Consider the following 22554-nt stretch of genomic DNA (forward strand, 5'->3'; position numbering starts at 1 on the left):
CAAAGTATGGTATGTTGAAAAAAGTAAAAGTTTTTCAAAGTCATAATTTGGTATATCGAAAAATAGTGTTATTTACCTATGTCGATTAAAAGTCATAGTATAGCATATTATAGTCTGTCGAAAAAAAATAACAAGTCATAGTTTAGAATTTTTTAAAAAAAGTAATATTATAGAATGTGGGAAAAAATCAAAAAAGTCATAGTTTAGAATGTCGAAAAAATGCCATAAAAAATCACTGCATAAAAAAAATATAAAAATATAGAATGTCAAAAAAAGTAAAAATATAGAATGTCAAAAAAGTCATAGTTTAGTCTTTTTGGAAAAAAAGTAGTAGTATAGTATGTCATCAAAAGTCATCAAAAGTAGTTGTTTAGTATGTCGAAAGAAATAAGAAAAGTAGTAGTTTAAAAAAAAAACAGACATGCAATCACTCAAATGGGTCATGTCATTTGACTGTTGCAGTTTCCAGCTGTGTACAGATGGCAGTGTTGTTCAGGTCCACCTCTCCACACCTTGATGTCCTCATCTCTATCTGATCTGTTGCTCCACCGCCAACACCTTGTGTCTCTGAGAACCAACAAAGAAGACAAACAAGCTCCTTAAATGGGCTGTAATTTCATCTTCAGGGATTCTGACGTTCTGGACATCAGAGACAATGATATTCTCAAGTGTAAAGTGTGAAGCGCACTGAGATGTCTGAACGTCCGTTCTAAAAAACAAGTCATTTAGCGTGTTACTTAGTGAACATTGGAGATGTTGCTATGCAGATTTTATTTTACCTATGAAAAGAGCCATGCTAGCTGTGTCCCCCTGCTTCCAGTCTTTATGCTAAGCTAAGCTAAGCGCTTCCGGGCTTCCTATAGCAAACAGACATGTCTGAGAGTGGTATGATCTTCTCATCCGACTCTCTGCATTAGGGCGAATAAGTGGATTTATTTATTAACGTTTTTAACTATTCTACCATTTTGTAGCTGACTGAATGTCTGCTCTTTCGGTCATCAGAACTAAACTCCCCATGAGTAAGAAACACAACTATTAAGTGAAAAATAGGACATATAATCTCATTGTTAGCAACATGGTATTGTTTGTCATGTGTAATTGTTTTATGTAATAACACAGTTTGACTCTCCTATGTGTGCTGAATGTTATAATTTGATCTCAGGCTTTTGTCTTCTTTAAAAGCATCTCAGTCACAGAGCCAGCAGCTCTCGAGGCCTAAGCCTCGCCAGATGGAAGGGCAGCAGCATAAGCCTACAGCAGACTGCAAGGATCTAGATTACCTCATGTGCAGATCTGAAATGATCCAAAAGTAATCGTTGCAAAAGCAATTAGTCATTAAGGATTGGCAAAGTAGTCTGTACTGGATATCCTCTCTGACATTAAGCTAATATTACACACTGGCCTGTCAAATGAGGCCACTGATGGAACATTATGAGCATTTTTGTTATCCGGTTAAAATCCAAGCGCAAAGATATCAAGAGTGGAAAAAAATGGTCTGAAACCGTCTCACTTTGGATGTGGAGCAGATGGTTGTGATGCAAGAGCGAGATAAGGATGATGACATTAGAAAACACAAATTAGCTACTTAATGCAATACTGTAGCAAAAGCATTTCACAGCACAATGACAGTAAAAGCTATAATCAACATCAGAATGAGCAAATAAGTAGAGGGATCAGATGGAGGCAGGCTGCGTTGTCTGAATACAATAGCAAGCTGTGAAATTCAGCTACATTTCTCAATCTTGGTTAGATCATTTGTTGTAGCGTGCTGAAAAAGGGCACGGGGGAAAACGTTTATGTGTCCATCTCAACATCTGGCCAATTAAACCATCTGCATGGTTCAAGAAAATACACCGTTTTTATAATTTGGGTAAAAACACATACGAGTTGTTCGAATTCAGTGACAGACAAGTTTACAAAGTTGAGCATGAAAAGTTAATTCTTGACCAAAATAATCTTAATTCACATTTATAAACTTTCTTATGGCGCAGTCAACTGCATCTCGTCTTCATCAGTGGTCATGTCGACAGGGAAGAGATCAAAGTCATCTGCCAGGAGGTAATATTCATCATAGCAAACTCACTCCTGGAAGTGATTTATAGAAAATAAACAATGAAAAAATCTCACGCCTCATAACAAACAAATTGCACCAACTTGGATTGTTGCTACAAAAAAATATAGATAATACAAAGAACTGAAATGATTTTATTTGGGCTGCAGCACAATGATGTTGCTCGGTTATTCTGCCAAACGTTTGGGGGTCTGAAAATTAACGAAGCATCAACAGAGTTAATGTCACTACTTTATTCACAGACAGATATTATGATTTAATCAGCCGACAAAATATACAGATCAAAGTTGATTTTGTTTGACTAACATACCATATAATATGTTCTCTCTCAGCAGTAATGACTTTAGTCCAGTCTCTGACTCTGGACTAAGGCTTTAATCGTTGGTTTACAAAACATTCTAACAGAGCTGTTTCTCTCTTATAGATAAACACATGCAAGTGAAAACAAAGACACTAGTTAAAGAAAAAAAAAAAAAGATCCACAAAAAGGCATTAAGGAAGAGCGCGCAAAAAATGAAAAAGACAAAAGCTGATGACAAATATGAGCGCCCAAAATAAAGATGTTCAATTATGGAATACTTTACCAAAAAAAAAAAGTGAATACAGAGCTAATGCAACCTTCTAGGAAATGAAAAGCAGAAAGGGGAGCGAGGAGGCAACAGGCAGGCAAGAGAAGCAAGCAAGCGACTAGTCATCGGCAGTTCCATGTTAACATTGCAGAGAACAGGAGATATTATTGAAATCTATGGATAATGTTTGCTCAGAGAAGCAAGGCGTCATGCTCTGCACAGATGATCGTTGGAGACACCTCCAGGGGGAGGGACAAACAAAAACAAAAGAACAGTCTCCATGAAGACACATGGAGACTGTAACCATCATACAAATCCCCAGAGGAAGAGGACAGGTGTTGAAATCATAAGTCATTATTGGCTGAAGGCGTTTGCTACATGGAAAATCCTGTGATAGAACCAACTGTTTAGTATTGCATCACGCGTCAGAGTAAATATAACCAAAGGGAATTATAAAAACAAAAAAAGTAAAACAAATTGGAACAGACAGGTAAAATCTTTTACAACATCAAACTGAAATCACAAGCTAAGAGTAACTCAGAGTAACAGGAGGATGCTACAGTGGCTGAGGCGATGACTGGAGATGTGCCTTTCGGTGTGCTGGATGACACGGATGACCGCCGTGTTTCACGCTTCATCGCAGATAACAGTCTCCACCACAAATGTGTTCTCGAAGTGACGGATGTGGTGGCAGTCCTTTGCGTCGCGCTTGTTGATGCCTGAGGAGGGTGAGACACGAAGAAGGGGACCAGTGATGTGACTTGATCTGATCACAACGTTTTGTGAAAACAACAAAAGTCACTTCTAGCCATTAAAATAAGAACACAGACCCTACCGCCATCCATCGCCGCACTTAAAAATGTTTCTATTGAGCCCTCCAATGACCCCAACTTACGTCTGCGGGTGACACGGCGGTTCAGGCGGTACGTGTCCTTCCCGTTGCACAGGCGATAAATGAAGGGCCCCAGCTCACGCATGTTGTGCACCTTGTCGGTCACCACCATCTCTTCATGGATGATGTAGGTCTGAGGCAAGTATGTTCCCTTCTGCAAGCGACAGAGGTACAATAAAAACAAGCTCACAGGGATAACAGACACACTAAGGGGCTGAACAGTCCCCACATTGGTTGTCTGAACATTTCGATAAAATAACTCGACAGTGCTGACCTTTAAAGGAACGAAGAGCTGAAGAGTAGAAAATGGAGGGAGCTATCGTAACTGTCGTGTCTTGTCCATCCACTTTCATTAAAGCCTCCTCTGTCAGAATACAAACTGCTCCACAAAAGATTTTGGTTTCTAGACGGGACTCAATGCAACCAAGTCTTTTGAATCTGACAGCTAGCCACATGGTTTAAAAGGTTTTGGTTCATTTTTATAGTTGTTACTGTATTGTTTAATTTCCTGTTTTTAGGTCATTTAAATAAGCTAGCTAGCGTGGAAGCTGTTAGCTCGCTAACTACTGTAGTTAACCAACTAGCCCTGCAGGACTTCGCTACATCGCAAAGCCTCCTGCGCTAGCTATTTCTGATGAATTTCACTGCGTCACTTTCTGCTGTGACCAGGCCTCAACTCCTGAGGCCAGAGCTTAGTTTTTGTTTGTTGCATTTATACAACTGTATTTAATAAGTCAAATGTGAACATTTTAACCAATTAGTAGCACTTGGGAATGGCAAAGGCAAAAAGCAAAGCCATTTCTTTCTAGACATTCAAGAGAAAAGGGTGCTCATGAAAACGTTAAGTTGTCTAAGATTTATTTGTGTTACCTTCACGTTGATAAGGAGCTCCAAAAGGTTGCGTGGAGGCATCACAATGGTGGTGTTGAGCTCGATAACGTAACACTTGTCCAGAGCAATGTCATGGTAGGCTGTAAGTCCCTGGAAAATAAAACAGTTTATTAAAAGACAACATTTTTACTAATGTCAAATTTGTTCATGCTCCCCAGAGGATGGATCTGACTTTGTGTATCTACTGTGTTTTCATCTAGCGCCATCATCAGGTCAAAATATGAATTTGTGAGCATGTTAGCATGCCGATGTTAGCAAAAGCACTGCTGTGCCTTAGTATGGCCTCCAAGAGCCGTTAGCATGGTTGTAGACTGGACTTTGTTTACATTTTCTTTTCATAGTTTTAGTTTCTTGTAGTAAAGATGTAACAGTGTACTTAGTTTGTTCTCTATTCAAGTTGTCAAATGTGTGTGTGTGTGTGTGTGTGTGTGTGTGTGTGTGTGTGTGTGTGTGTGTGTGTGTGTGTGTGTGTGTGTGTGTGTGTGTGTGTGTGTGTGTGTGTGTGTGCTCACTCTGTGGAAGTCATGGATTATATCAGCGGGGTCGCTGTCTCCAAAGTGAGGCACGGGCACAGAGATCTTCTCATAGTTGTCGCCCAAGTAGATGCCGACATTTTCCTCCAGCTCCTGACGCCCACGCAGCGGAGCGTACTCAGAGTCATCGTAAAGAATCGTGCAGCGGAACATGTTCTCCTCTGGGATCTGCACACAAACACAATTTAGCATCTGAATCAACACACCGGCTGGAACACTCGGAAAGTCTGTGGCAAGAATATCCTTCTTTTACAGCAGTGACTTAAATAAACTACAATTAATCTCACATCCGATAACCGACTGGTGGTTTGAATCACAGTGCTACAGACCAGTCAGCAATTGGCAGCTACAGGCGTGGATTAGGTGTGTGAGAGAGAACACAGAGACGATTATTTGCCCAAAAACCACAATGGCGGCTTCTAAAGAACTTAGCGTAGACGCTGCAATAGCATCAGTTATATCAGAGTATTTCTTCATCTGAAAGAAGAGAAAAGAACGACACAGAAGGATTTTCTTTCTCGACTCCCGTTTGGCTTCGGAAAGACTTTGTTTGATAAATGTTTCCGCCAATCACCTGCCACATATTGTTTTGAAAGCCCCTTTCCCTTTACAGTTTTCAGTGACGACTCCTCAGATGGTTTAGTGTAACAAACCATCTGTCGGGGCAGGTTATAAAACCCAAAAAGGACATAGTTTCCTTTATGAATACAGTATTTGGTGCAAGGGTCAATCTGAGACACATAAACCACACAGAAGAGTATAATCGGGGTCTCACATGAGGTATGAAGTAGTAGCGGTAGACATAAATGGAGGCTAGGACCAGACCGGCCATGAACACAACCAGTCCAAACGTCAGGCAGCACAGGCCGTTGAGGGGAGACTTTTTGGGCCTCAGCGGCAGGACCAGCTCATCGTCATCCTGGAAAAGACACACAACACAGATATTAATACTTCAAATGACTACAGAAAAGGAATTTCCAGGGAGCTTCAATCAGCTTACTCATCTGACGAGCAGCTGAAAATGACTCAAATTAACGAAGTGCTAAAATAGAAGCTCACATTAACAGCGCATTTTAAAGCAGGAATTAGTAGCACTGAGCCCGGCCAGAGGAAGGGATGACGGAGCTCACGGTAATAAAAACTTGACTGAGAGATGGTGAGTAATCTTCCCAGACGCCTCCAGTCTCGCAGCCCATCTGTTGGCAGGGTGGCACTACACACAGATAGTAGCCACTCACCATGCGCTGACAAAAACAAAGACTTAACAGAGAAGTGCTGTACTGCAGAACGCTTGTGGCAGGTTTAGAAACAACAATGGTTGCTATTTTTGGAGCTGTGAAGGGGGGAAAAAAGAAAATCATTGTGTGCATGGGAAATCGGACTGTTGTTAGAAACTTCAAAGGAAAGTAATGACAATCATGTGCGAACATGTTCCATCATTTAAAAAAGAAAAGGAGATGACACATGAAAGATGGAAATCAGTGCCTTTGTTTCACAACGTCTTGCAGAGCACGGTGTTCGTGTTACTTGTTTCAGTTCGGCACACTGTTCTTTGTGGAAGAGTTTGGGAACAGAGGGTGCACGAGGACAAGGCGACAACTGTGCATGTGCGAACACACACTTCTGTGAGACTCGGTTCTTTGTGTTCTCCCACCCCACCGGGAGAGAAGATAGAGGCTCTTTTCACACCAGCTGAGAGCGTGACACACCACGAGGACGGTCCGTCTCCTGCTCGACACATTTGAACAGATTTCAAAAGTCACATTCAGCCACTCCGGCTCTGTGCTTTAGCAAATATTCATGTCATGTGCATGCATGAGGTCCCATCTATATTAAAATCACGGCTCATCATCTTCGGGGCTCCACCATGTGTCTTTGATAAGGGGTTGAGGTCGATGCTGGGATGCTGCTGCTGCTGGGCAAAGTTGAGCACTCCACTGCTCTGCCTCATTTGAGAGCAGTGAAAAATAATCTTGCATGCGCTGCAACCCATCTGCCATTTTGTCAGCCAGAAATCTCATGCATTTCTTGCATTCTTCCTTAGCTGGGGGAGTTATTTATTTAAATCTGCACAGGAGGAAAGAAATCAGAGGCTGTGGCTGCTATAGAAGCAAAACCCCATTACAAATCCTAAATATTGTTAAATTGCTTTTTTTGCTTGCATTCATCTGAGCAACCTCTAAACAAACGGCATACAGTTGTACATTATAAGAACTTGCTTCAAGGCTGCTTTTAATTATAGTGATGCAGAAGGAAACCAACGCAGCAATGGCATGTTTTGTTTCCAAACCTAATGGCGATGAATGCTGTCAAGGAGGAGAATCCCCTGCTGTTCAGGCTGTGCAGGTGCACGCTGACCCGCAGACCAACAAAACCATGCAGGAGAGTCCGCGGGCATAGCGGGCACCTCATTACACAAGTACCAAGTCAAAGACGACCATGACAAACAATATTAATAAAGAATAAAAAATAACAACATGCGGCGCGTTACTCACCATCGGATGCGGAATGAGAATTTCCGTCTTGTCGCCATCATTCTCCTTCTCCACTTTCTGTCCCGCGACAGACTGGAAGCTGATCTTCACCATGTCTCTCTGTGTGTGTGTGTCTGTCTGTCTGTCTGTCTGTCTGATCTCTGTCTGTCTGCAGGTGTCCTCGCGCTTCGTCTGTCTTATGGATAACTGGCCACCTTCCTGAAACAAAAGCCCCTCACCTCGTCGACGGGAACGTCCTCTTCTCACCGTCTCTGTCTGTTTTGTCTCGTTCTACCGGAAGTGTGCTGTTTTTTTTTTTAAATATTTGCTCTTAAAGGACTAGTGCAATGCTCTCTGTTTCCATTCACCAACAAAACGCACTATTGTGTCATCAGCTCTGTCGCTGTTTTAAATCAAATGTGACAAGGTCACCGTCCGCTCGGCTGTACGGTCACACCCACTGCTTGGCTGTTTTGGTTGACTCTCACCGCTCTCATGGGTGGTGTCGGGCCAGCAGGCAGCTGTTTTCAGTAAATAATAAATAAACAACACCTGCCCAGCAACAAAAAGCAGAATAGCTGTGTGCACAGTGGAACGTTTAGAGCCAGATATGAGGAGTCGGTGGAGACCAAACACAGAGCTAAAAGAAGAGTGAATATTGGGACTTATTCTCCAGGTGGACAGAAACGTGAATGAGGAAATGCTCCGTAACTGCTGCTACACATAAGAAAAGACGTTGCAGTAGTTGCGAATCTAATTTTTTTGTTTTTTACGATAAAAGTCAGAGAAAGTAGTGGAAGAGGGACGAGATGAAAATGAAACACTTCATCGATGAAAAAGCTTAATTGATTTGTTGGAATGGACAAATTTATTCCAAATACAAATTCATTTGTTTGACCGTTTAAAAGGAAGTTATTTTTGATATACGTGTATGAACAGTAGCAGGATTATTTTAAGTCACTGTGATCAATTGTTTGTACTGTAGGCCAATTTATGTTTCAACCGCTTGTTAAAAAAATATATAATTTTTGTACCTTAATTATAATATAGTAGCTCACAATTATGAGACTCTAATCCATGTCATAATTATGAGGAAAACTATCTGTATCCGAGTTTTTATCTTTGATATGAAAGTCCATTGTGTTGATACTTACCTACTTGTGAAATCTTTTTATTTTTATGTATAATGGAGTATTTTTTTATTTAGCAAACATGTTTGAATACTTCTTCCACCAATTGGAAAAAAGTCCCACTTCAAATATTTCATGCAGACGTACATATCCTAATGTCAACACACAAAAACAAACGACCACAGCATCATTTTATTCCAAATGTTTTTTTCTTTATTTCGATTGTAGGGCCCGGGCCTTTGACACTTCTGAAAGCACCCACGCGCTCTCTGCTGAAACTGGAGTCAAAGTCAGCACACAGCCATACAGCCAATGGTTCAATTTGGCATTTCAATGTTGTTAAATACTTGGAAACAAAAGAAACAATTCCAGTACAACATCTTTAGTACAGCATCATGCACAGCCAGTGAGGAACATGCATGTTCGATGCGAATGGAAGAACTGTCGGCTATCCGCACTGAGATGGTTTCTAATTGAAAAATGAATTCATGTCTCATTACATGGACCATGTCGGTCACATGCGCATTAACAAATCTGTGGTTTCATCAGTTTCGCTCCGCACCACGAGGACAATCCAACATGCCCAGAGTACTCTGCTACCCACAATGCTTTACACTCACAATTGTACTGGAATTATAAACCCTCTGAAGAGAAAGGAGGAGGGGTAAGAATGGCGGCTGAGTTGCCAATGTCCTGATGAGCTCACCCCTGAATCACACTCACTGAGGGGCCACACAGCACTCCCAGGCCACCAGCAGAGTGGTGAGAATGAGGAAATAAAACAAGTTAATGAAATTGGGGGGGGGGGGGGCTATCCTCGACTCCAGTTAGGTGATGATGATCGCTCAGCACCTCACAAAGTGCACAAACACAGGCTTTAATGTCTCAGTTAATACTCTCCCAATCCCCTCCTGCACGTCTTCGGCAGTCTGAGAGACGCTCACAATGTAGATGCGAGTAAGAAGAAGATGACCAGATCCAGAGCTAATACCATGACATTCCTCCGCTGTACAAATTGTTAATATCCTAGACGAGGTTAGCTAAATGTGAGCCGGCCCTTTAAGTTATGTACAAAGAAACCCAACAGCAACCATTTTATCAGCAGTAAAATGAAATGCAAAAAAAAACAACGTCACTTAACTTGTTTCTTTTATAGTTTAGAAAGTAATTTGATTATAATTAACCAAAAACGTGATGTTTAAAGTAATATATATATAATATATATTCATATGTCAAGGTTAAACAAAAACAAATCTACAAAGCAAAAAAAAAAAAAAAAAGGCATATGTACATGTTCACCCTGTCCCAAAACAAACAATAAAAGAGACTCTCAGGGCTTTTACCAAATGCATCCCCTTCATCCCTCCCTCGTTTCCTCGTGTGCTTCAAGTGCCGTGTCGTAAAACGAAGCACACAGGAGGTAAATGGTTCTAAGTGATGGCATCCGAGAGCTCGCTCGCCCCCCCCCCCCCCCCACCCCCACCCCACACACTCCCACGAAAACCACTAAAATGAGCCACCGTTGTTTTATTGGATGAAGGCGTTGATACGAGAACTGTAGCGGTTGCTGCGATGCGCGTGCAAATTTCAGAGTCTGTGGCACTGAACATGGGAGCCGGAGCCGGCGCTCGGTACAGCCGCGGAGCCGGCGCATTTCAAGGCATGCAACCAACACACCAATGTTCAACTTGCTCGTACCATTTCCACCACACGGTTTCAGCTGATATTCTTGCAGTATGTGTGTATGCATGTTTTTATGTAATACATATATGTGTGTAAACTTTTGTTCCTTGGTGTGTGTGTGTCTATCAGGAAGTCGGCCGTACTGTATTTTCTGTCCCTATGTTTGATGGACTGTCATTATAACATACCTAACATGTCTCAATGTGCAAGAAAGCAGCAGCATCTATTATTTTCTCGTATTTCTTTTTGAAGGAAAAAGACTAAAAACAAAAAAATAAGTAATAAAATGTTCACTGAGAAGCGGAGGAGCTGGCGACTTCCTGATGAGTTGATATGGGTACGTTGGTTTTTTTCCATTTCTTTGTTCAGAAACCAGAAGAGCAGCTGCTGATGGGTCCGTTAGGCAGACGTTGTCGTCCTGGTGGCTCCCCCCGCCCACCCACACCTCTGCACACCTTCCTCAGGCCTCCTGGGGGGCGGGCCTCTTGAGGTCCCTGATCTGTTTGACCAGGTAAGTCTTTTCATCGTTGAACTGTTCGTCCTCCGTTCTGTCGTTCTGGAACTTGCTGAGGAACTCGATGAGTTTGGTTTGGTTCTTCAGCAGGATGTCCAGGATGGGCTGCGTCTTGTTGGGGTTGGCCACAAACACCTGGTCGTGTGGGAAGAGGATTTTAATACAGTGCATATATATCTATATATACACACACACAGTATATAAATATATATATACAGTGTACGTATCTTTGATGTGGTCAACTTTTACCTTAAAAACATGGAAAGCCTCAAACTGGATGTTGCGGCTCTTGTCCCGCAGCAGGTTCATCATTAGTTTGAGGTTCTCCGGCTTGCTGATGTATTTCGTCATTATGGTGAAATTGTGCCGGTCGAGAAGCAACTCCCCCAGCAACTAGATCATTTCAGAGCAATACACAGAAATAAATATTCATTCGAAGATATATATATATATATATTCAGTTGCAAATTTGCCAAAATGAGTCTGAAACTTTCTTTGCCCACCTCAATGTTTATAACTTTATCATAAATCAATAATAAACTTTATAACTTGAGAGATAGCAGGTTTAACTTGTCAGTCGGGGACCAGTTTGTTTACAGATTATGGCCTCAGAACGTCACGATAACATGAATGTTATTCAGATTAAGGTGACAGTAATGTAGCAATAAATGTGGTAAAAATCAAAGTGTAGCAAACACCATATACTAAAAGGTGCGTCAGAGGACGTGTAAAACATGCAACGTGGTCCCACCACTAGATGGCAGTCAAGACAGGTGATGGAGGAGCGGTTCAGAGAAACCAAACACTGTGACCAGACCCGGTTTTTAAATAGCTCTCTTACACCACCACATGAAACCTGTTTACTGGCCGCTTACCTTGAGGGACTGCCTCTTAGTCACGTAGTTTTCTGAGTGGAGTAACTTCTCATATTCACTGAAGAACTGGAGAGAAAGGGAAGTGAGAGTGAGAGAGAGAGAGAGTGTCATCTAAATGCGTCAAGTAGCGGTTTACACAACCGCATCGTTGTCTTGTATCCAAACACAATGACAGGACGGGAACAGATTTGCCCTCACAGACTGACAGACACTTTGTGTTCACAGCCTGCATATTATGTCCCAAATGTCTGGTTTCATGTTTGTCGAGGAAAGAGTCTCCCAGCATGCCAAACACCCAGACGACCACAGTTTAAATTTACATAAAACTGGTGAAAAGAAAGCGGTGAAGTTCATCTAAAGCAAGGAGTCGCAGGCCAGACAATAATAAATGTGTCGTTTTGAAACCAGTTACAACGCAGGACAATCTGTTCTCCTGACCAGCAAACCAAATGCGGAAAAGAAAAATGTATTTTCTATAAAAATAACTACGCAACACATTTTTATTTCATTTAGATTCATTCAATACAGTACATGGCCTTTGTGCACACTTAAATTATTACATTACGTGTAGATGAGTGGAAACAGGCAGAAATTGCCCAATGCCTTTCTGTTCATGGCCTCATTGATTTGTTGTGATGTACTCTACCGTACTTCACTTACAAGATCTTCATCTTGTAAAATAATAGTTTAGGATCTGAATTGTTATTCACTCGTTGAGCTGCTACATCGTTTCTTGCCTCTCTGGTGTCATTGCCACACTTAGCGTAGCACTTTAACCCTTTCTGTCTCACTGCGGGTGAAGCCTTTTGCCTTTTAAACACTCGTTTTCGGTTGAGTGGGAACTTACTCTGTCATAATGCTGCTCCAGGAACTCTGCACTCAGTAGTTTGTGTCTTGTGAGGAGGTCCTGAAAGTAGACGATGCAGACAATGAGAAACACATTTGCACTGAATGGTCATCAGTTAGTCTGGTCCTGTTTGTGTCCCCTCTGAAGCACATGCATGAATAATCCTTCAAATACAAAAACTGAAAACCTCCATCAAAATTAGACAAGAAAGAAATGTTTTGGGTTACAGTGTTCGTGATATTTCTGGACATAATCCTCATATGACAACTAGTTTATCTGCTGCAATTATGTTAGCAAATAAATCCTCTATTGGACGGAATAGACATTATATTTATAAATCTGTGTTGTTGAAGTTTGTCCACACAGCCTAAGATTCACTCCAGTCTTTTAAATACCAGCTTAAAACTGAGACTCTGATAGAAGTCTGGACAACCAGCAAACTACTGGTAGTGGTTTGAATGATAAAATGACTAAATAGGATTTAGTATCTCATCTACTTATTTCATTGAAGTGAAACACTAAAGAGGTTAGGGTTAGGCTTCATCATCAGCCACGGTGATTTTCTGTTTTGAGAATTAGAGGCTGATTCATGACGGCTCTAGTGGTGCATTCAGGTACACAAATCATGTCAGAACTTTGTGTCTTTCTCATTATGGCGGCCATTGTTGGCTACAAATCTGTTAGTGTCAATGTGTCTTTATATTGTATTTATATACCAGCAGCAGCAGCACTACTTGCAGCCAACTAATGTGCAGCTTGAGTCGTCTGGTTAGTTACAATGTTTCAGATTATATAATGTAAACAAACCACCATCAACAAAGTAGCAGGAAGTAGGACACGCGTTTGCTGAAGAGAGATGAAAACAATATCTCTGCTAATGACTTACAGTATATCAGTGAGTTACTTCTCACATTACTCTTTTGGATTGTTTGGGGGGGGGGGGGGGGGGGGGGACAATCCTGCACGTCCTGCATGTAAGGGGTCACACTGTTTCTGTGCATGACTCAAAACAGCTGAACAAACGAGCCAACTCACTTTGAAAGTGGCAAATGCGTCTGAGGCGATGTCGAAAGTGGACATCTCCACGTATCTGAAGAAGTCGTAGAACTGCTCCGACCACAGCGTGATTTTGGCCAGCGGTTCATGTCTGATGCACTCTCTCAACATGATGCCACAGTTTAGGGCGATCTCTGGAGACTCATACCTGCACAGAACAACACGGGACAAGGACTTATCGTCATATAGGAGCATACCACACACACACACATGCATTTCTTGATACCAAATAACATATCACCAGTTGTGCCAATTAGGGCATTAATGACGCAAAACCGCTAACGAGCTAGCATGTAGCCTTTTCCTGACAGGTTTGACAATATACGAGCCCTCCAGCAGTGAGACTCAAGTTTTTACTTATAGAAAAATGAGAAGTAGAGATTGAGCTGGGTGAAGGGGAAAGGGGTTCACACCATTATAGAATATTAAATAGATATAGAAGCAGACTACGCTCTAAAAAGAGGCCACGACAAAGAGCAACGTAACAGAATATTTAAATAAGTCAACATATTTGTATCCCTTTTTTAGACAGACAGACACAGCTTCTACCGAAGTTCAATGTTGCTTTATTGGCAAAAAAATGTGTTCCTTTATTCATTCTTCTTCTTCTTCTTCTTAAGGCAGCAGTCAGACCATTTGAAACAGTTGCTTTCATGTTAGGAAGCTGCTTGGCCTTTTCATTAAGAGGTGTATTGTTTCAACACTATTCATTCATTTAAAGTCTAAAAGGTGAAGCGGTGCATGATTACTCTGTGTGTGTGTGTGTGTGTGTGTACCCTTTCAGCAGCATGAAGAGGATATTCTGCTGGGTGCAGAGGTACTCCACCGTGGGCGTCCGGGTGCCAATCTGACGCCTCAGGATGTTGTTGAAGATTTGAGCCACATCCTTCTTACCCTGGAGGCAACAGGTGAAGCACATGCAGGTGTGATAAAGCAGACTGTGTGAATGAAATATAATAAAGAAAACAATACACACAAAAGGTTCATACAACATACTTCTAAACTGACAATGCAGTCAGGAGGTAAAGAACAGCGGAAAGCCAAGACGCAGCTCTAAACATAAAGTATGATGTTTTTAAAATCTGACTGATATGTCAAAACTAAGCGACAAATAAATAAATGATGAATGAAGATAGATGTCGTCTTATGACAAAACCAAGGACCCTTCTATTTACAAAAAGGCAACAATTCAGCACAAACCAAATGTGTGCAGAACTAAAATGTTGAATCACTTTCATATGTTTCTATGTGATTTGCAAATTCTTCCCGGGCTTCTATTTTTTGTCCCGGCAGCGAGGACTACAGAGGGTGCAAGAGGAAGAGAGCGATCACACAACACTATGAGTCATGCTGTGATCGGGTGAGTCAGCAGTTATTACACCAGTTTGACATATTGCAGGGAGACGCAGGTTTGCCCACGTATCACCGTTAGGCAGATGTGTGCGTTTTTAAACACACGTGCATCCCTCGACGTCTCACCTCGAAGTCGATGAGCTGGAGGTCTGCTATTAGGGTGCTGAGCAAGCCACTGTTGTAGAGCTCCTGGGCAAGCTGGGCCACTGCTTCTGTTTGGGGCTCCTTCTCATTCGTCCCATACAGGATCTCCTTCATGGCCACCAGGCTTTTTGACACCTCCTCTGTGGCCTGAAACACACATACATAACATCATTTTAAGCATCAGAAAAAAAGCTCCATCCAACTCATTGTTACCCCACAATAAGAGTGATGAATCCCCAAAGTAAGAGGAGCGAGATTCACCCTACCTTCTCGGCCTTTTTGTCAGAAATGTCATGCTTCTCAAGCACCGTCATGCTGTCCTTAAGGTTCTTGACGATGTCCGCCGGTGACTTGTGGGACTTGCCAAAGGGGAAAGGCATGGCGGAGAGTTACCACGAGCTACCAGGCAGTGGGCTGTCCACCTACATGTACAAAAAACATAAAAGTGGATCAGAGCTGGACTGCTGAGCTGAGAACTAAGAGCATGTAAAAAGTCAAAAAAAGGGGGGCAGAGACAATGTTGTAGTGTAAAGAAAACAACCTAAATTAACAGATGAACTACACAAACAAAAGCTATCTTTGTGGTGTAATAGGTGGAGGAAGTGATAACAGATATATAGCCAGTGACTCGCTAATGACTCACAAGTCGTGCTCATGCAAACATAGCAATGATACCATGCAAGTCTGGGCAAAGGCTGACGAAACAGATCCTAAGAATGATAACAGTCGATACAACACACGTCAGTGAAGTGTCACGCTTCACCTCTACAAAACACTTCAAACTTCATATTAACAGTATGTATGGTTGGTTGGTTGGGTGATGCATCAGTTACAGGATGTGTTATTTCTATAATAGAGAATATGAAAAAAATAACTATTGGGACATGTTGTGTTAAACAACGTATAATTTACCACACTTATCTATTAAAATGACATGTTCTTTTCTCACCTAACTCTCACTAACACAACCAGTAACTCACTGCTCATGGGTTAAACAATAGACAAGTAGTTAATATTGCATTATACTGCCTCAATAACATATCTATACTTTGGCATTACTGTTGTGAATCACCAAGGCCAAAGGTAGCATACAGCCTGTGATAGTTCTGACCTTTAATGCTCTGGTGATTGTCAGTAAATGATTAACCAAGCAATGTTTACTATTACATAGGTCTACTTGCACCATGACATAGCCTCAGCCCTTTGTTTGACCCACTCCCTTAACATCAACAAACGAGTCCAAATAAACACGGTGCCATATTAAAACATACAACGCCTTCTCAGGGAAGTCATCTAGGTCAATAAAACACATGCATTGAGCGTTCTCACTATACAAAAACACATCTAACCCAAGATAAACCTGGACCATATCTCACTGCTGCTCTTATTTAACTGGGTTAGAAGAACCCTTATCTCCACAACTCCCCGACCCACCTGACCGAAACTACGGGGCAAAAGCCAGCAAACAAGAAGCCAAGAAAGCCTAATCTATGAAGGCAAAATGTGCTCCGTTCTTCATATATTGGGTCACAAATCCATCGTCATTGTTCTTTATGTTCATATATATTCTTCCATACATATTTATACTGTACATAGTAGTTACATGTTAAAGCTTAGTTTCTCTCTTCTACTTTGTTGTCTTTCATGTCCTTGTTTATCTGTATATTCTTTTTATGTATGTTGAGAGCAATGAGTAAACCGGAGTCAAATTCCTTGTATGCGTATAAAGCGGATTCTGACGTAGGATGACTACCTATTCCAAGAACTCAAGGCAGAAACATCCCAGTGTCGTGATCATTTTAGTACAGAAAACATCTCAAATTAAAACACGATTAACCAGTATGATACTGAGGTTTGCCAAAACATCAACGCTAGTCACTCAGAGCTGCTGATCTACCAGTCTGTCACCAACCTGTTGTCCTGCACCAAATCCCTCTAGACTCTGAACACAAACCCTGGAGTAGTCACACTGGTCCTCTTATAGTCCTGACAGGGAGTCCACATTTAGAAAGCCAGGCTGGGGCCAGGAATATAAACCCAAGCAGTAAAAGTGGGAGGTGCAGTCCCATTATACCTATGTGATGTGTCATGTGCGACTGGGCGGAAGTTTGCACTTGCTTAACTTACATCTTTATTAATCTGGACACACCTCGATTTCGCCAGGTGGCCCAAATCCTTCTGTCTGCACAGACTAATGCTCGTTAGTGATGACCAGCAGGCTGCAAGAACCGCCTTCAGTGACGCAAATAGGAGTGAAACATATGGCAGGTTCAAAACCAGCTGGTGGCCGCTAACCACAACAATGAATCCCGTTAGTAATCAAGTATCGTGTGCATGAGTGATGTTAAGGCACAACGAATAAATGGCAAGATGTGCTGCGGATGCATTAATACCTTTCTAGATACTGAACTATAGTCATGTTAGCCAGAGCATGCTTTTATACATCCAGTTAGTGGAGCCTGAAGTAGTTACCCACAAGAAAAACACACAAACAAAAGGATTATATGTATAAGTACTATAATATTTCAATCACTGTGCACCAAACAACAGTGCTATCATTGGCTTGATTCTGGAAGTGTGTGTGTGTGTGTGTGTGTGTGTGTGTGTGTGTGTGTGTGTGTGTGTGTGTGTGTGTGTGTGTGTGTGTGTGTGTGTGTGTGTGTGTGTGTGTGTGTGTGTGTGTGTGTGTGTGTGTGTGTGTGTGTGTGTGTGTGTGTCGACACACAGAAGGCCTCTGCAGGCCGAAAGCTTACAAACCCTTTTCCTATCTGCTTTGAATTAACGTTAGGTTCATTTAAAATATCTTAGATATAGTAAGTAACTTACGCCATAAAAGACAGATTTGCAACGTAACGCGTTATATCGGTAACGTCAGTTAGCTTAGCCCTGCTAGCATAACGTTAGCCAGGCCTGGCAGACAGGTTAGCAAATGTAGCTAACAAGCTATACCTTGAAGGCAGCCGTGGCTAGCTACAGTAGCCTCACACCACAATGCTTGCAGATAGCAGTAACGTTAGCTCACACCAGTATACAACGTTACCTTGAATTGGCTCTAGTTTCCCCCGATTTGTCAAGACAGCAAAGGTCAACTCGGATGCTTCCTTGTTCGCCTCCTCCCCTTATTCGTATAACTTACTGTAAGCTAAATTGTGCAGCCCCTTGTTGTCTCTCAGTTCTTTCTCTGAGATCGACTGGTAACGTTTTGCAGCGGAGCGGTTGTCACAGCAGCAGCAGCGTCCTCTACCGCCCCCCTGTGGTCGTCTCGTGTCATGGCAACAAGCCCGCGAGGAAGGCAGGTGACCGCACGAGGGCGCGCTCAGCCCATGGACAGAAGTGTTCTTCTTCTTCTTTGAGTTTAATGGTGGACTACAAAACCAACGTTTAAGGTGCATACCGCTACCTACTGTACCGGAGTGTGTAACAGCATGACTTTATGACAGTTATCATTTAAACACAATAATAATGTTATTCATTAAAACAAATACAACAAACAAACAATATTGTGTAAGGTTATTTATAAATTAAAGACAAAATAAAAAAAGATTGTGTAAAGTTATTTATAAATTAAAAAAATAACAAAAAAAACAAAAACTTCATATAGAAGTTATATTCTGGAGGATAGAAATGTTGTTGCTGGAGTAACCTTCTGAACGTGATGCAAGAATATGGAGAGCAAATGAGGCGCCATGTCAGTGTCCTACTGTAACAAAAAGGAGGGCAAGTTTACGGTCATGGAAAGTATCGTAACTTACTATAATGAAGTGGGAATGTTTGGTGGTAATGGTAATTGATTCAGGCAACCATGACACAAAATACACCAGAGTTAGTAGGCCTACACTAGGGGACGTCATTATAGTGTGCACTTGGGCCTGTTGTAATAGTGTGCACTAGGGCTTGTCATAATAGTGTGCACTAGGGCCTGTCGTAATAGTCATAATAATGATAAAAGAATAGTTGTTTGAATAGCTGATCTATTAACTTATTATGAGAATTTACTACGGTGGCCCGGAAGGTCAAAACACAATGGCATGTCAAAAACAAAACATTTGCCAAAAAATGAAATACTTCCCAAAACATAACATTTCTCAAAACACATCATTAAAAGAGGAAAGGTGTATTTTCTATAAATATGTCAATTATCTTGGACATCTTGGACACAGCCCTAAATGTCATGTGAATTGATTGCAGTAAAACTCAAAATTCTTAATCTCGTTTTCCCATGGCAACCACTACAAAAAGGAAGTTGCCATTGAAAAAAAATGACACTACCTTATTAATAAAACCGGGGTTAATGATGTATTTATCTACCTAACTGATGCGTTTCTGACATTCCGATCTAATTCACTGATCTGTCTTCATCTTTGCAGTAATGGATTACACCTGGCTAAAACACTGGCCATCCATTGGTCACATGCCAAAGCCTCCTTCCCCTCCTCTTCCTCCTCCTCGGCCCGACTGCCCACCAACTCTGGAGGTTATTACGCTCTTCATGCTGATTAGGTTTGAATGAAAAGCGCCCTTTGTTCGGCTCCGGTTCCCACGACCCGGCAGTCGCCTGGCAGTCGCGTGGCTCCTAAAACAGGGGCCCGCGCTTGAAGGGACCTAAAGGTGGGTTGTGGAGGGGGGACATCTGGTCACTCTGACATCTGCTCGCTAACAGTTAAGAGCAGATGTCTGACATTAGAAAACACGGAGAGTGATCAAAGCCGTTTGCGAGTGGTGTCCTTCTATTTCTCAAAGAGCAGAGAGGCGTCTGTGTCTTTGCTTGGTCTGACTCTCCTGCTGCAGCCAGCATGAAACCATCTCTAATTGTATATGCATCATAAAATCGCTCCATATTTAAACTGTAGCTACTTTATTTCAATCGTCATATATGGAACCTTAGCATAAGATAAGATAAGATAAAATAAGCTCAACCTTTATCAATCCCAAAGGAAATTCATGTGTTATAGTTTGATCAAAGACTGAAGAATAAGACAAAACAATAGAATAAACATATAAACAAATATGAACAATAGAGTAATAAGTTATAAATTACGTTTATAAGAAGTAATACTGGCACTAGTCAATATATGACAATAAGAGCGATGTAAATATAGTAAATTCAACTAAAATAGACACATTCAATTGCAACAACATGAGATTAAAAAGTAATAATAATAACCTGTGCCTCATAACTAAAACAGAAAAGCAATATTATGCATGATATTGACAAGGATATTGTCAATGAAGTAATACAAAGTTTTAGAGCACAAAATATTCTGAAAGTAATATTGCACGAGTTCGAAAAGATTGCACATGGGTTGTTATTGTTCTCACAGGTCTGAAACGACCTTTTATGGATGAGATCCAGCTATGGTCGCATATTAAGTGTGATCTAATCACATGAAGTCATAGTGACTTATTGCATTAACTCATCAGTCATGCATCAAGTCCAGCCTGTGGTTTGTACCACAATTGTATCATCAGAGGTGCTCTTCCATACAGGCAAAATATATGCTTATGGACAGATATATACTCTCCAGTGATTTGTCAGTCTATTGTGTCTTCCTGTGAGCTTTTGAGGGAACAGGTTGGGCCCTTTTGCAGGTACAGTGTAATGTTGCTCCTGCGAAGAATAAACGAGGGGCTCCCCGGAGTACAGCACGGTAACTGCACACTCTTGTTCATCCCTGGGAGAAGAGGAAACTGCAGGTTTTTTGTTGGGTGGAGAGCGAAAGGGAGGAGGGGATGGGAGGGGTTGGAGAGCATTGCATGGTTTCAGGCTGGACATCTGTCGCTTGTGAGTATTTTTTTTATTTTTTTCTAGGCCGGGTCTCTCGGTTATTGAATGGAGCCAGTGACCTGTCAGTCTTGACTGATGGGACCCCGTGTGTGGGAAAATCCCGCAGCCAAAGAGTTGGGAGCATTCACATGCTAATTGCGCTCCGATAAAAAGAGGGCCGTGCCGCGCGGAGGACCCTAGAGAGACGCGCTGAGATTCAGAGTAGAGAGGAGGCACAAGCGCACAGACACCCGAGGAAAAAAAAGAAAAGAAAGCATGACTGCTTCATCCATGGCGCACAACGTGGGCAAACATCCCAGTGCCAAGGAGGAGAGAAAGGTATTTTACACTTGGATATACTGTAGATCAATTGTCTCTTTTAGAATGCGCACACCGTGGACCACTTCGTCCTCGTGCGCTCCCGCATGGGTATACCCTCTCCATCCTGGCTGCCTCTAACCCGACGTTGCTTTCCCACCCTTACAGATGAGGAAGCCACTCATTGAGAGGAAACGACGGGAGAGGATAAACAGTTGTTTGGATCAGCTGAAAGAGACTGTGATCGGAGCGTTCAGACTCGATGTGAGTATCTTTCCCCCTCACGTGTCTCGTCCCCTCTGTAGGCTAACAAGTAAACAAATGGAAGGCTGACTCGAGTTAACTTCAAAGGGCTGCTCGTCTCTCAACAGCAATCCAAACTGGAAAAAGCCGACATTCTGGAGATGACAGTGAAGCATCTGCAAAACATCCAGAGCATTAAACTGAACGGTAAGGAACATGTGCGTTTGTCTTTGTGAGTCACATATGTTTGGATTGTGTATGTGGATTATAGATTGTATAATACTGGCTGTTCTATTTATCATTTATGTCCTTCATTGGGTAAAAAGATTGGGTTATACAAAGTTAAATATGCCATAAAATAGCTTGAGATCCCTACTGAGTATTCAGCTGTAAAGTTGCTATCTGGTACTGTCTGGCATATATCTGGCACATAGTTACTTGAAATTGTGTTGTATAAGATAAAGTATCAATGAGCAGCTTCCTGATGGGAAAGAAGCAACAGTTGAAGCTATTTTTCTGGATGCATGTTATGCTCTCACCACCACCACCACCACCACCAGGGGCTGCTATAACTTCACACCTCCCCTCCATCCTTTTTTCTCCCGCAGACCCCTCATTGGGCCTGGAAACCCAGCAGAAATACAGCACAGGGTACATCCAGTGCATGCACGAAGTCCACAACATGCTCCTTACCTGTGACTGGATGGACAAGACTCTGGGCTCCCGCCTGCTCAACCACCTACTCAAGTCCCTGCCCAGGTCCACCGACGAGCGCCCCCTCCAGGCCTCACCCAGGCGTGACGTCCCTTACCCTGGCACACCCCTCAAAGGGGACGCCTTTGCTGGGAGACAGCTCCAGAGAGAGGGCCCAGGATGCCAAGAGAGGCCAGCGCTCCACAGCTCCCACCTGGGGATGCTGGATATGTGGAGGCCCTGGTGAAATTGTGGATCTTGGTTCTCCATTTTTTTGTTGTAGGCCATCCTCTGTTATGTATCTTATAGATATGGTGCTCAGAAGACAAACGTGGGGCAGTTTTGTTCCAGTGATTATTATTGTAGGTGTGCTATAATGATTCTATACAGACCTTTTCTCAGTACTTCCCTTTAGAAGTCGACTTCTCGTAGCCTGCATTGTAGAAGGCTCTTATTAATCGTTCTTGTATTTATTGTATTAACAGCTTTATTTATTTGATATCA

The 22554-nt window shown here is 42.0% G+C and overlaps 3 protein-coding genes across 4 annotated transcripts; 1 reads left to right on the forward strand and 2 right to left on the reverse strand.

The window, feature by feature from the left end:
* Positions 1-2240: 2240 nt before the first annotated feature.
* itm2ca (integral membrane protein 2Ca) lies at positions 2241-7819 on the reverse strand. The gene is made up of 6 exons (XM_079165730.1): positions 7452-7819; positions 5732-5875; positions 4936-5124; positions 4403-4513; positions 3536-3686; positions 2241-3359 (listed from the first exon to the last, which is right to left on the reverse strand). The coding sequence occupies exons 1-6, from the start codon at positions 7542-7544 to the stop codon at positions 3268-3270; spliced, it is 780 nt and encodes a 259-aa protein (XP_079021856.1). The 5' UTR covers positions 7545-7819; the 3' UTR covers positions 2241-3267.
* A 2240-nt stretch (positions 7820-10059) lies between these two features.
* Positions 10060-18211, reverse strand: cab39 (calcium binding protein 39). Of its 2 annotated transcripts, none has more exons than XM_079165726.1 (9): positions 18073-18211; positions 15299-15454; positions 15015-15179; positions 14312-14430; positions 13515-13683; positions 12480-12539; positions 11633-11698; positions 11007-11150; positions 10060-10892 (listed from the first exon to the last, which is right to left on the reverse strand). In XM_079165726.1, the coding sequence occupies exons 2-9, from the start codon at positions 15410-15412 to the stop codon at positions 10704-10706; spliced, it is 1026 nt and encodes a 341-aa protein (XP_079021852.1). In that variant the 5' UTR covers positions 15413-15454; positions 18073-18211; the 3' UTR covers positions 10060-10703. The 2 variants fall into 2 exon arrangements, with proteins under 2 accessions (XP_079021852.1, XP_079021853.1); XM_079165727.1 differs by lacking the exon at positions 18073-18211 and adding an exon at positions 16945-17125.
* A 2861-nt stretch (positions 18212-21072) lies between these two features.
* On the forward strand, positions 21073-22297 carry her8.2 (hairy-related 8.2; the record flags this gene model as incomplete). Its single annotated transcript, XM_079165735.1, has 4 exons — positions 21073-21135; positions 21283-21378; positions 21486-21564; positions 21966-22297. 4 exons carry the CDS (start codon positions 21073-21075, stop codon positions 22295-22297), a joined length of 570 nt encoding a protein of 189 aa, XP_079021861.1.
* Positions 22298-22554: the final 257 nt, after the last annotated feature.

This window comes from Pholis gunnellus (assembly GCF_910591455.1).
Source record: "Pholis gunnellus genome assembly, chromosome: 9".
NCBI lineage: Eukaryota > Metazoa > Chordata > Actinopteri > Perciformes > Pholidae > Pholis > Pholis gunnellus.